Source organism: Echinops telfairi, unplaced genomic scaffold, assembly GCF_000313985.2.
Source record: "Echinops telfairi isolate 266 unplaced genomic scaffold, ASM31398v2 ScPeMD7_7457;HRSCAF=8495, whole genome shotgun sequence".
NCBI lineage: Eukaryota > Metazoa > Chordata > Mammalia > Afrosoricida > Tenrecidae > Echinops > Echinops telfairi.
In genome coordinates, this window is record NW_022111357.1 from 31,569,649 (window position 1) to 31,584,781 (window position 15,133).

A 15,133-nucleotide genomic window follows, 5' to 3' on the forward strand; every position below is an offset into this window, starting at 1 on the left:
CCGGCGGGCGGCGGCGGCTCCTACCTTTCTTGCTTTTCGGGGAGTTCCGCTTGCTCCGGGCGCTGGCTCGCTCTTCCTCAATCGCAGCTGCTATCTCGGGGTTGTCTTCCCCATTGTACCAGACCAGGAGCTCCTCGCCAGGCGCGATTGGCTGCAGGGAGAGAAGAGACAAGCGCCGGGCCAATCAGAGCGGCGGTTGTTGGCGGAGGGCGGGGCGCGGGCGCTCGGCCAGGGGCGGGAGCCGCGGCGCCGATCGCAAAACAGCTGGCCTCGGCGCCGCGCATATTTCCTCGCCGCCGCCGCCGAAGCCGCCGGCGGGGAAGGAACCCTCTGCTGGAAGGAGGACCTCACTTCCCCGGCGCCGGCCGCGCGCCTCCGCGGGGGAAGCCGTGCGCTCGGGCCGCGAGCGGGCACGGAGGCGCCCCGATGCACTGGGGCCCGACGGCCCGGGCGGGCGCTCGCCAGCAGCCAGCCAATAATGTGGCCCAAGACGGGCCGTTTTCTCCTGAAAAAATGCCATATGCTTGCTCTCCAGTGGGACTTTCCAAAGCCGCCTGGCTACCCACGCAGGAGGAAAAAATAAAACATGGAACCGTTTAGCCCACGAAGCCTAAATTGGTGAGAAATTTAAAGCACAATTAAGAAGAGCCAGACGGCAGGGGAAGAGGTGCTGAATACTAATTACCAGGCACGTTTCCATTCCAAAGGCAAGTGACGCTGGAGGACAAGGAAGAACTAGAAGTCACTGCTATTTATATCACCCAGAAATGCAAACCGGGAGGGGAGGCAGCGCGGGGCCTATGCAATGGTCCCACAAATCCATCCCGTCCCCAGTCCCACCAGTCGGCTGAGGGCCATGAAGTTTCACTGCGTTGACATTTGCAGGAGACATCGAGACAGTGAGAAGACGGGTCTACACTCAACCTGTATTCTATGCCTCAAACATTACATTTTTATTGTGACGTGGGTGAAGTTTTACAGAGACCATCAATTTTACACTCAAGTTCCTATGCACTTTGTTCCAACAACCACTGCTGTCCCCTCAGTGCACCAGCACTTCCTCCCCGTGTTTCCTGCTTGCATCCCTTTCCTTCTTAACCCTCTGAGCTTTGTCCTTGGGTAAATGCTATGCCTTTGATCTTGAGTGGCTGTTGAGTTCAAGTTCCAGACCTGGAGGGTAGATGTAGTCTTGGGGTGGAATCTCTATACTATTAGTATAAAATATTAGATTTTTAACAGACATATATGGAAATGATGAGTGGTGAGGACATAAACTGATTACATTCTGAACAAGATCCTGAGCACAAAAATTAGACCCCTACATAAATTTTGAGATGTGGCTTCTTGTGCTATTCACAAGGTTCCCAGGGATTGATGCAAGTAAAATTACATCCAAACCCACAGAATAAGAGTCTACAAGCCCACAGTGATAAGAACAAACTGGGAAATAAGTGAGGGGGGAAATCCTCTCCTTAGAGCAGTATCCCAACTAATCAATAAAAAACGTCTACCAGAAAATCACCATTCGATACTCATCACAGTATGATTGATTCAGGCAAAATATCATCACTAGCTGCTAAAACTAATGGGTGAAATTTTGAGGAAGAATGGGGTTATTTGCTGTCTCAAATTGCAACACCCCCCATGTTAATTAATTGCAAAGGGAAGGGTGGTATCTTTATACTGAGACCAAATTCTTTCCTTAAGTGGACATTCACAACCTAAGTTAAAGCACACAATATAAAAATATGCCAGTATCCATTTTTTACCTCCTCATATTAAATTTTTAGATGACTAATAGGCTGGTGGATAGCTAGTGTAAGGACAACCCGATTTGTTAGCTGCTCTAGGGACACGAGTCAGAATCCCAGCAGGGCAGTGGGCTTACGCAGTCTAACTTTACATTAAGACAGCTAAAAACAAGCCTTTCTACGAAGAGGAAAATAACAGTTCTTAAATCAATGACTGCTTTCTTCTGTACTATATTACTGTGTGTTGTTTTGTTTTTAATATTTTAATTCTTCCAATTTTCTCTTTGGGTTCTAAAGTTTTATAAAACCAAGTACACTCTCTTCTTGAATTATCTATATACATAACTTTTATATAAATCCTACCAGACCAATTAAGAAAAAGCAAGGGCTTCAATAAATTTCTCGACACTAGGTAAAAATGAAATGCTTGAGAATTATTAGAGCACACCAAAGAGGCCCACAAAGACGCCCGCTTTTCACGGCCTCCAGCCGATCCCCCACCCAGCAGCCAGCACCATCCTAAACATCCGAGGTCAGACCTCTGCCTAAACTCACAAATGGGTTCACTGAACGTAAAACAAAAGCCCACACTTCTCGCTGTGGGTGGCCCCTGCCCACCTCCATGTGGGTGGACACTCCTGCCCCACTGGCGTTTTCCAATTCCTTAAAAAATAAGTAAATGCAAATCTAGCTTACTCCTCCTTCACATTCTTAGCTCCTACAGTTCCCTCTTCCTAGACTGCTCTTCCCATCGGTCTTTGTGCGGTCAGTTCCTTCTCATCCTGCATGGGATTCAGAATGGCCTTCCCTGACTCAACTAGTTATTTGTTATCACACGTCACTGTCTTCAAAGCAGTTATCACCATCAAAAACGATTTTATTTAGTGATTTGTTCACAGATTGCCTAGTAACAGAGTTGTGCAGCACTTGGCTGCTAACTGAAAGGTCAGTAATTTACACCCACCAGTCCCTCCTCGGAGAAGGACCTCCGCTCCCATAAAGATTGACAGCCTTGGAAACGGCGGGGCAGTTCTAGTCTGGCCTGTAGGGTGACTGAGTCAGAGTCCACGCAGAAGCAGTGGCTTTGACGGTTTGGTATGGACTTGCTCATTATCTGCCCTGGACACTCATATCAAAACACGCATGGTACAGAGCGGAAATAACCAATAGCACAATTAACAGCTATAAGGCTTAACAGTTAACTTTGGAGAATTTAAAATCACTTTTAATATGAATGAAACCAGAGTTGAGATTTCCCAACTTTCTGGGTAATAGTTGAGACGGCACTATAAAGCCCAGAGAACGGCAAATATCATTTATTTCCTAAAATCGAACGCACAGAAGGCTGGACTTGGAAACAATGGGTACAATAAGATAATCTCTGACTCGGAACCTGCCAAGCCTTGTGCATACGAGGGCTAACATCAACAGTTACGATAGAGGGAGGTCTAAAAAGAGCAAAAAGAAAAACAAAAACCTGCATTATTTTGGATAAAGAGAAGTGAAAATCATAGTATAGCAAGTTAACTGAGTGCACACATTGGACTAGGAACTGTTCAGAGAAACTTACTGTCTTGCTGAAAGATTTGGTTCACCTTTACAGCAACTGTATACACTGGTACTAGTATTCTCTAGGATTCTCTACAGATGAGAAAACTACAATATACAGTCTCTCTCCATGGTCACACATCTAGAAGCCTCCAGAGTCCCACTCTCCACCACAGCAGACCACCTCTCCATGAAGAATGTTAGCTGCCCTGGAATAGGCTCCCGACTCAGGCAATGACCCCACGTGTGTCAGGGTAGAACGGCTTTACGGGGTTTTCTTGGCTATAAACTGCATAACAGCAGTTTGCCAGGCCTTTCTTCTGTGGATCTACTGGATGGGTTCAAACCACCAACCTGTAAATTAGCAGCTGATGGGGAATTACTCACACCACCCCTGCCCCTTGTAAAAGCAATAGCTGTCAGATAGCGAGCCACCTCCCAGACGCGAGCATTCAGTATGTATTACTCAGGTATCATCACAACCGTATGAGATCAATACGAGGGTGATCTGTATCTTACAGGTGAGGCAGGGACGGTGATCTCCGTGAGGTCACACAGCCAGTCAAGTCACCAAGTAGTAACCAAGAAACACTTGTCCAGGGTCACACACAAGCCAGGATTCAATCCTGGCAGGCTAGATTCAGAGTCCATTTTCCTAATGAATACTTTCTCTGCTTCTCAGTTTTCCTGTAAATCTGCCTCCAAAATGAACATGTTTGAACTTGAGGTCTAATGAAGACACTGGCAAGTGTCCTAATATGTCCCCGAGCCTGCTTTCCCTTGAGGCTTCCTTCTTCACGGGGACTGATGCGTATGTATCCATCTCCACCAGGACTCGACCTCACTGGCCCAACCTGATGTAGCCCACACGCTGTAAACAGTCATGAGAACAAGACGCATTCTTGAATCAAATTTCAAGTTCCAGTGTAGCAAAATTGGACAGTAATACCTACTAGGAACGCTTGGTTTACAGTCCAACAGAAAGGAAATTAAGGCTGCAGACACTTTAAATGATAAACCATCACAAAAAAGCTCATTCCTACTGGGATGGGCAGCACGGAAGTGGGGACAGATGAGGTAAAAGACCATGCAACTGGCTGATGAGATCACGTTAACTATGAGGGGGCTTCAAAGAGTTCTTGGAAAAATTCTATTGTCTTTTCATTCCATTTTTCCACGTACTTCTTGAAGCCCCTTGTGCTACAGAGAAAATGAGACCGGCTGCCCTACTAGGGATTCCTGGCACGCGCAGGCTGTCTGCTGTCCTAAGTGCTTGCTCATCAAAAAATTTTCAACTCTGTGAAGATTATTGTTTCACGGGCTGCCATGCCCCTCCCTACCCCTCTCCCCAAATGATGGCATTTTAATGAAAGACAGTGGAGTAAGAGAAATTTGCCTCACAACAATTTTGACAAGCATATCAGTTTGGCAGCGCAAAGGCGCCAGCCTTTGGGGCCTCCAAGTTGGGCTCAGAGCACCTATGTGCGGGAGCGGGGCAGGTCACCGGGGAACGAGGCAGGCGGGCAGGGGCTGGCATGCCACAGAAACACCGCAGCGGCCAGTGTGACCTCTGACCCACCGCACACCGTGAACCTGCCGTGCTCCTCTTCCTCCCCAACAGCGAATGATCCAAATAAAAGTCTGGCAGGAGGACACGCGCGTTCTGCGTTTCTGCTTGAAATAGACATTGGGGAAAGGAAAGAGCATCCCGCTGTGTGTCCAGTGAAGACTGTTTCCAGGGGTGGACAGTCCACCACGGCCACGCAGATAGCCGCTTATAGCTGGATCAACCTGCCGGTCGGGCAGTTCTTATGCTCTGTGTCTGAGCACAGACTAACTCATTCGTGTCTAGGAAGAGACAGTCTGTAATTACCTAACACGAGCTTCATGCTGTGGTTCACGCGCACACACGAGGCTGGGGCAACCGTGTACTTAAAACACAGATCCTAGGGTATGTGGACACTGGAGCTGAAGCACACTGCCTATAACTCTTTCAAGGTCTGCAATGCTGTTGTCCGTCAAGACTGTTTAAGGACAGCATTTCGGGAAAAGCAAGCAAAGTGACCAACAGTTACCTTTAATGTTTTGTAGTAAATGGCCCTGTTGATTTCCAGTGGGAATAAATTTTGCTCTTCTCCTGAGGACGCCCAGTTCACATATCGCAGCCAGTTCCCCTTCTCTGGATCGGTGGCATCAATGCACATCCATCCCAAATTGGGGTAATAGACCTGTTGGGGGAGGTGGGGTACACGAGAAAGAGACAGACCTTTGTTAAAATCAGAGGGCATATCTTTTGAATGTTTCCATTTTCAACACTGAAGACACTGTATATACTCGTGTATAAGTCGAGTTTTTCAGCACATTTTTGATGCAGTTTTTGTGGTAAAATTAGGTGACTCGGCTGATATTCGGGTCGGCTTATACTCGAATATATACGGTAACTCTTTTCCCTCCTATGGAACCAATGTACGTAGGGCACAGAGAAAAGAAAAAGCATGTACGGTGGAAACCGAGGTCCCAAAACTAAGTAATTCTCATTCACGATTTTCCCATAGAGCTGTTGAGAGTCACATTCACCCTGCTGTTTTAGTTACAGTGATTGATGACCTTCAAATGCTTTGCAAATATGAACGGAAACACAAATGACAACTATAATCCCCAGAGTGTCACTTAAAGAGAAAGCTAGAGCTTACAGCAGTGTTCTGCAGCACCCACATTTCACACGCTTGGGGGTCCTAAGAGAAGCAGAGTCCTGGGCCCAGGAATGCTGGGCTACCGAGTCCCTGGGCCCTTACTGTAAAGCGGTGGTTCTCAACCTTCCTAATGCTGCGGCTCTTTCATACAGTTCCTCATGCTGTGGTGACCCCTCAACCATAAAATTATTCTTGTTGCTACTTCATAACTGTCATTTTGCTACTGTTATGAATCGAGTGACCCCTGTGAAAGGGTTGTTGTGACCCACAGGTACCGCTGCTGTAGAGGCTATGGGGGTCTCTAGCAATTAGCATAACGTGCTCTGGGGTGGCAGAGTCTGCTGCTAGCTCAGGCACCCCTCAGGCAACAACACGGTGCTAACGAACACACTCCAGGAAAGCCACCCCTAACTCCAGCCTTCTCAGAAGTCAGAGCAAATCTACCATTGCAAGAAGCTTCTCCTGACCACCACGCTTTTAACTTGATCTCTGTAGGTACACATGTATGTCCATTTCCCCAAAACTAGGGTGCAAAAAATGCTCCATTGAGTCACACCATCCTTGACGTGGTACATGCCATTCTCTTCCCATCAGCATCCCTACCCCCACCTTTTATCTTCTTCAAAACACTTGTACAATTTCTAATGTACAATACTACCGACTGACCTATTTTATTTCGTGAGCGCTCCCCTCTGCCCCCACTCCCAAGTACTAACTGGCATTTTGGCCTTTTTATTCCTAGCAGTACTTCCCATACCTTGAACCTGTGTGCAGCATGTACTAAGCGCTCAAGTAGTAACGATAGAATGAATGGAAGGATCTCCTTAAACACACATACCCACTACCATTGACACAAACGGTTTATGCTCAACTGCTGGCAAAGGTTGGTGGTTCAAGCCCACCCAGGAGTTAGCAAGAAGATGGGCCCTTCTGTCTGGAGCACAGTCAAGTAAAGCCCATGGGACACTGCAGCTCTGTGGCCTGGGACATCCAGAGGTAGAACGGACCCGGGAGCCAGCACAAGCACCACTGACCTGCCACTGCTTTATCTCATCGCCACAAAAACCAACCCAAACTCACTGCCATCGTGCTGATGCCAACTCACAGGGGCCCCAGCCCCCGTGAGTTTCTGAGACTGTCGTTCTTTAGGAGAGAGTAGGGAGCCCCTCGATGCTCCCACGGAGCGGCTGGTGGTTTTGAGCTGCTGACCTTGCAGTTCGCAGCGCCACACACAACCACTAGGGCACCTGGGCTCCTCAGTCACCGTAAGCACCAAGAGAATATTGTCACTACCATATGGGAGGGAATCAAAAAGCTAATGAACACACAGAACTGAAAAACAGTGGCATCTTCCCATGAACTGTTTGAAGTCCCCTTGTAAAAGTTCCCCCCAGTGAAAATGTTTCAATAATTGGTTGTTTACTTAAACACCTGTTTGCACGTTTGGAAGAAAGGTGACCCATGTTGCATTAGATTCTGTGGCAGTTAGGGCTTCTGTCGCCTTGCACCTGTGGAGGGGTGGAGTCCAAGCTGTCAATCAGGTCCCAGCCTGATGATGCCTCCTGGGAGGCGTGCCTTCCGATAAGGGAGACAGCGGGTACTTGCTTCCTTCGCTCTCGCCCTGTGCCTTCATCCTTGCTGGGATTCTGTGTCAGCCTCCAGGCAGCCCCATGCGGGCCACCAACCAGGAGACCGGTCGGTGCCCTGCCATCTTCCCATCAACCTTGGATCCTGGACTCTGCACCCACGGGCCGGGATCTCCGTGCTTCCTGCTTCACCTTTTGACCTCACTGGCCTGAAGCTGTGTGAGCCAGGAAGAGCCTGGCTAGCATCAGCTCAGTCGACCTGGGCACCTTCTTGGTGCAAAGCTGCTTCTCCATAAAACGTCCTTTCTTACGCAGAGATGAGTGTCCCTGGGTTCTCTCTCTAGAGAACCCAGCCTAAGAGAGACTCCATTTGAACCTGCCACCCATACGCTTATAACACTCGGACAGGCACACCCATTCCTCTCCCGCTAAAGAAAAGAGCAGCCCACAAACGGTTATGCAGAGACAGCAACCCAAGCACACGTTCAAGCTCCACTTAAAACAAATTCCCTAAACTTACTGCTGTCCAGTCAATGTCAACGCCTGGCGACCCTGTAGGGCAGGGTGGCACTGTCCCTGTGGGTTCTGCGACTGTCACTCTTTAGGGGAGCAGACAGCCTCCTCTTTCTCCTAGAGCGGACGATGGCTTCAAAATGCCGACCTTGCAGTTAAGCCATGACACCACAGGGGCTCCTCTGGATGGTAAACTTAGCAGACCCAAATGATAGAAGCTGCATTCATTCTGAACTACTTTGGGGGTCACCTTTCCTAGGCTGGTCAAATAAGGGGGAAAAGAGTAGACGGCCCATAAACACCATCAGTTCCTATTTGTTACTTTCTCTCAACCCACGAGGAATTGTCTCACCTTGTACCCTCAGAAATAAGTGAGGCTGGGCTCAGGGAAAAAAATGTCTTGCTTCAATTTAGACACAACAGCAGAGCCCCACTCACGCCCCGGCCACATGATGCCCTGGCTAACTGGACTACTGGGACTGCAGGCAGCACACACTTGAGGTCCACAGCGGGCAGAAGGCAGCAGGAGTCTCTGGCCAGCCCCGAGAGCTCAAGAGTGGCTGTTGTCAGAACCTGCTGGCCCTTCGGGACAATGCAGACCCTTGCAATGAGCAAGTGTTCCAGTTGAGGGGAGTCTTTATATATGTCTAGCTAACTTCACTTCAAAAGGCACTATGATGTCTTCTAAGTCAGACTGGCTGGTATGTGCTAGGTTTTTAAATAATAAGTTTTAGCTGGTTTGATTGAAAAAGGTGATCATCAAAAATAATTTTTGATGATCAGGAAACAAATTGGTATCATTTTTTGGATGAATTCAGTTGTACTTAATAAAAATTGTTTTAATCTTTAAGTGTACACATGCTCTAATCAGTACAAGCTAAGAAGTATTATAATGAGAGAATTGGGCAGTTACACCAAGATGCACGTAGAGCAGTGGTTCTCAACCTTCCTAATGTTGTGAGCCTTTCATGCAGTTCCTCATGTTGTGGTGACCCCCCAACTGTACAATTATTTTCATTGCTACTTCATAACTGTAAATTTGCTACTGTTATGAATTAGGCGACCCCTGTGAAAGGATCGTTCGACCCCCAAAGGGGCTGCAACCTACAGGTTGGGAACTGGTGATGTAGAGAGCTGGTCCCAGCAGTATGGCTTACCGCACAGTTTACAACTCGTTGCTAAAAGAAAACTATAGAGAATTAGATGAGTAAACTGCGGCTCACCCACATACTGGGACACTAAACAGACATTAAAAACAACTACTGGATAAAGATTATACGATTATGTGGGAACTTTTATTTTTTGTTAGTTATTTTTGTATTTTAAGACTGTTTGCAGTAAATATATTATAAAGATATTTCTGAAATTAAAAGAAAACAACGATAAACAAATAAAGAAATACGCTTAATAGCACGTGCTATAATCACACTACACTGATGACTGAAGAGGTCATTTATAGAAAGGATGTGCTATATGACACCATTTTTTTAACCATATAAGCATGTGAGAAAAAAAATCTGAAACTAAATATACAAAAATATTAACAGTAGTTTCCTCTAAGAAGTAAAATTATCCTTCCTGTCATTTCCTTATCTGAATTTTCTTTTCATCCACGGAGTACTGGGTTAAAAGCATCAGGCTCACTATAGAAGAAAAATGTGGCTTTCTATTCCCTTAAAAGAGGTACAGTCTTGGAAACCCACGAGGGCAGTCCTACTCTGAACCCTGAGACCCTGCACAACGAACCTCCTGGATCCAGAGGCAGTTGTGCCATCAGAGTAGCAGCAGGGTTTGCGGGGCCAAGCATGAGAGTAGTGGGTTTCCCAGCCACTGAGCGAGTACAGCTCAGCATTTGGGGAGCAGGAGGCGGGCTTGTGGAGTGGTGGTACTTACTTCTGAGTCCTTGGGAGGGGGGGGGGAGGGCGTTTGGCTTACTGACCCACAAAGGTAGAGTTGAGTGTCTTCAGGTGGTGCCTTACTGGAGTGGGATGTCTCTGGCACTTAACTGTGAAAGCCGGGGGCGCTGACGCGGGAGCTCGAGGTGGATGCCTTCCAGTTGAGGCTTAGCTGGAGTGGCAGCTTGGGCATTTCTCAGCATCCCTGAAGGAACTCAGTAACGTGTTCTACTGAACATCTAGATCCTGAGAAACTCTCACCTGCACTGCAACCTAGTAACTTTCTTAATTAACCCCATCATCGTGTCCATCATCATGAGTCCTGCCTGGCCACGGCAATGAACCACTGAAGTCAGGAGTGGGAAAAGCAGAAAGTATGGTGAATGACAGACACAGCGACGCACTCTGTCCCAATAATGTGCTTGGTGGACGTGTGTGTGTTTTAAAAGTTTGAATGATGACAAAAATTTTAAGTGTTGCTTTCTCATTTTTATAGTTTAACTTTATAAGGAAGTAGTATGATAAATTGTTTGCTTTAGCAATTCCTTAGTTGCTCAATCCTCGGTTTCTAATCAAATTTAGCTTAAGTTACTGGTTTCCAGACCCCAGCCTCAAAAAGGAGACCGAATGCTCCTGCAAGTATCTAAGAACTAGCAGGTCACAGAAGTGCGGGGGCCGGCGGCACAACCGGCTGCTCGCTGCACGGGCGGCACTTGGAGCACCAGTTGCACTGTGGACGAAAGGCGAGACTCTCGTCCTGTCGAGCTTTCTCGTCCCAGACACCCACAGGGGCGGCTGTAGTCAGCCCTAAAGGGTCCTCGTGAGTCCTAACAGACTGATGGCAGTGGATTGCATGTTCAAGACCTCGAAAACAATACAAACAACTGGGTGAGGGAGGTGGGACTACAATTCCTTCCTTTTATATGGATGCAGCACAAAAGCAGGTAAGACTCCCACTCAAGATCTGCCATGGAATAAGACATCCTTAGAATCTCCAATTTTTTAAAGTTCACCTAACTTGATCCCCAGAAAGAAATACTCCCATATAATCACTGTTTTGTTCTCTTTTTTTCCCTTTTAATTACGAAATCATTGTACTGGGGGCCCGTACAGCTCTTAAAACAATCCATATATAAATTATATCAAACACATTGATATATGTTGCCATCATCATTTAAAAAACATTTTATTTCTGCTTAAGCCCTTGGTATCAGCTCTTCTCCCCCCCTCCCATCCTCATGGACCCCCGATATATTATAAATTATTAATATTTACATATCTTACACCATCCGCTGTCTCCCTTCACCCACGTTTCTGTTGCTCATCCCCCTGGGGTGGGGATATTATACATTGATCATTGTAGTTGGTTCCCCATTTCTCCCTCTTCTCCCCCCACTTCCCCCTACCCTCATGGTATTGCTACTCCTATTACTGTTCCTGAGGAGTTTATCTGTCCTGGATTCCGTGTGCTCAGAGCTCTTATCTGTACCAGTGTACATGCTCCAGTCTAGCCAGATTTGTAAGGTAGGACTGGGGTCATGATAACAGGAGGGACGGGGGAGCATTAAAGAACTAGAGCAGTGGTTCTCAACCTGTGGGTCGCGACCCCTTTGGGGGTCGAACGACCCTTTCACAGGGGTCACCCGATTCATAAGGGTAGCAAAATTACAGTGATAAAGTAGCAACGAAAATAATTTTATGGTTGGGGCGTCACCACAACATGAGGAACTGTATTAAAGGATCATGGCATTAGGAAGGTTGAAAACCACTGAACTAGAGGAATGTTGTGTGTTTCACCTGTGCTATGCTGCATCTTGGCTGACTCGTTCCTTCCTTGTGACCCTTCTGTCAAGGAATGTCTACAGATGGGCTTTGGGTCTCCCCTCCTACCCCCATCATTAGCATCAATATATTTGTTTGTTGGGGGTCTTCCGATGCCTGGTACTGGATCCAGTTGACATCTCATGATCACACAGGCTGGTGTGCTTCTTCAGTGTGGACTTGTTGCTTCTCTGCTAGATGGCGGCATGTTTAACTTCAAGCCTTTAAGACCCCAGATGCTATTATCTTTTAATAGCCTGATAGCTGGGCACCCTCAGCTTGCTTCAACACATTTGCTTATGCACCTATTTTGACTTCAGTGATCATGTCAGGAAGATAATCAAAGGTTTTCAATGAACCAATCTATACACAAGTTCTTTTCAACCAGATAAGGGTACTTGTCTATGACTATTACAACAAGTTAGCTAACCTTCATGCTACAGCAAAGTATGGTCAAGAAACTAAATGGTGCCCAGCTATTGGAAAGAATAGCGTCTGTGGTCTTAAGGTTGGTCTTCAAACAAACAGACATCTATGTGAAGCCACAACTAAGTCCACATCGACAAAGTGCCCCAACCTTTGTGTGATCCCAGGATTGTAAATAATATAATCCAAATCCAGAGGAGGGAATGATATCAGAATTTAAAATGTGAACACCTGGCTGGCAGAAAGCTATGGGTGACCATGAAAACCCCAAATCCTTTTTCAGGTTCCACACATAGATTAAGCTTCTGGTGAATTAACCTTGGACCACAGTCGAGGAATATAAATAGCCTTGTCATCAGACAGAAAGTATTGTAGAGATAATTAGAATAGATATAGCAAGGTAAAAAAATGTAACATCTGATTTGATCCCTCTTTTGACCCATTTAAAAATTATAGCAGTTTTACAAAAAATAGGGTGTAATATATGATACTTGGTCAGCTGACCTTTCACTTGACCTAACCTGAATTTGCTTCATGCTCAAATATTTCTTGATTGTTCCAAGAAAGGAATTTCTTATCTAGCTTTTTAAATACTGTTGGTGGGTTTTCTTACTCTTTATTTTTATCTTTGATTATTACTGTTTTCTTGTTTCTGTTTCTCTTCACGTTTGGTTGTTATTGTTTCTGTTAGGTCTCCCAGTTTAGGAAGCACAGAGTGGAGGCATACAGACAAGAACGGATGCAAGGGTTTATTGGGAAGGGGAGGGGGAGAGGCATTGGGCAAAGATCAGTGAGTGTGGGAGCGGGGAGGGAGCATTAGAGATGATTGTGATGATGTATATACAACTCTTTTTAGAAGCTCTTTAGCTGTGGAAGCGTGTATGATATGTGAAGATCATGTCAAGAAAACTACTTTAAAAAAAAAAGGAAGAAACCAAACAACCTGTGGTTACTATGGGTGAAGGGGGAAGTTTTTGCTTAGGGGGCACTGAATTTATTTTCATGAAAAACTTGGAGAGGGATCTTGATAGTGGTTGTACAACACAAGGAGTATAATTAGTGGCATGGAATTATACATACAGAAGTTGCTGAATTGGTGAATGTCTTGCTGTGTATACTTTTGCCAAAATTGAAAAAAATTACACGAATAAGGAGGAAAAGAAGATGTTCTAAAATTGACTGTGGTAAAAATTGTACATCTCTTCTTGATATGGTTGAAGCACTGAATTGTATGACATGTGAATGAAGTGCCAATAAACTGCTTTAAAAAAATAAAAGATGGGGAAAGACATGTGGAGTAAGCCTCTGGTGAATTCCCTCTGAACACAGAGCAGTGACGTGAGCAGCCTTGCCAGCATACAGAGCGCACTAAGAGTGGCATATGGCAGATGCAGGTAAGTTAGTCATACACCTGGTCACTTGATCTCATGTTTGACCCATTTTAAAATTGTTCTAGTTTTTAATATTTTGTTTTCTTTCCAACTGGGGTTTTTCTCTATTTTATTTTGTCATTGGTAGCTTTTATGACTCTTTTTGTTTTTGTTTATTTTTAGGTATATGAAATCCGGGATGGGTAAATCCACAGAAACAATAACTGAATTAATGGTTCCTCGGCGGCAGGCAGGGGCGGTTGGGGGGGATAGGAAGCTAAGAAGAAGGAGTACAAGAAAGAAGAAAATGTTTTTGGTACCTTCATTTGTAGATGAGGCACAAGTCAAAATAAGAAGAAACAAATGAAAACATACATTAATAATCAGACTGCAAAATGTACCAAGTATGACCCTGGGAAAATTGAAAATATGCAAACATGAAATAGAACACTTAAATATCAATACCCTGGGCATTAATGATTGAAATAGACTGGAATTGGCCATTTTAAGTTAGATAAACTTACAGTTTGTTATTCTGAGAAAGACAAATTCAAGAGTAATGGTATCACCTTCATCGTCAAAAAGAACACCTGAAGATATATTTTGTAATACAGTGCTCTCTGTAAGGATAGTATCTATGCACCTGTAAGGATGCCACAGTAATACAACAGTTTCTTACACCAACCATTAAACATAAAATCAAACATACTGCCACTGAATAGTTGCTGATCCACAATGACTGAAAATAGGGTTTCCAAGGTTGTAAACTTGGAAATTCTTTATTTATGAGAGTAAATAGCCCCATTAATATCACATGCAAGGAAAATTCTGATGAAAATAATTCCAACATCAACTGCCAGGCGTTCACGCAGGGTTCAGAAGAGGCTGCAGGACAAGGATGCCACGGCTGATGGCAGCGGATCTTCCCTAGGGCAGAGACTCCCAGAAAACGTTTACTTGTGTTTTACTGACTGTGAAGATACTCAACTGTGCGGAACAGAAGGAATTATGGATAGCCTTGCAAAGAATTAGAATTCCAGAATTCACTGTGCTCGTGCGGAACCTGTACACAGACCAAGAGAATCTTCCAGATAACACAAGGGGATCTGTATGATTTAAAATCAGGAAAAGAGTGTGTGCGGAACCTGTACACGGACCAAGAGAGAATCTTAAACTCAGGAAAAGTCTGTGTCAGGGTTTTATCTTTTCACCATACGTGTTCAATCTCTGCGCTGAGCAAATCATCCGGGAAACTGGACTACAAGAGAGCACACCATCAGGATTGGAAGAAGGCTTATTAACAACCTGTTTGCTTGTGAAAGGAGATAAGGACAAGAGCTCCGAGCTGATTAAGAATCAGCACTGCATCCATGGGTAGAGACTGCCGGGAGAGGCCAGTCCCTGCATCGTGGGTAGAGACTGCCGGGAGAGGCCAGTCCCTGCATCGTGGGTAGAGACTGCCGGGAGAGGCCAGTCCCTGCATCCATGGGTAGAGACTGCCGGGAGAGGCCAGTCCTGCATCGTGGGTAG

The 15,133-nt window shown here is 45.7% G+C and overlaps 1 protein-coding gene across 3 annotated transcripts in view; it reads right to left on the reverse strand.

Annotated features, from left to right (window-relative positions):
- PRDM2 (PR/SET domain 2) overlaps positions 1 to 15,133 on the reverse strand; it is an 88,475-nt gene that overhangs the window by 42,718 nt on the left and 30,624 nt on the right. For all 3 annotated transcript variants that reach the window (XM_045298797.1, XM_045298798.1, XM_045298799.1), the window contains 2 exons: positions 5,375 to 5,527; positions 25 to 151 (listed from right to left, as the gene is read on the reverse strand). In XM_045298797.1, the coding sequence (XP_045154732.1) occupies positions 25 to 151; positions 5,375 to 5,527 (280 nt within the window). The remainder of the gene's footprint in view (positions 1 to 24; positions 152 to 5,374; positions 5,528 to 15,133) is intronic.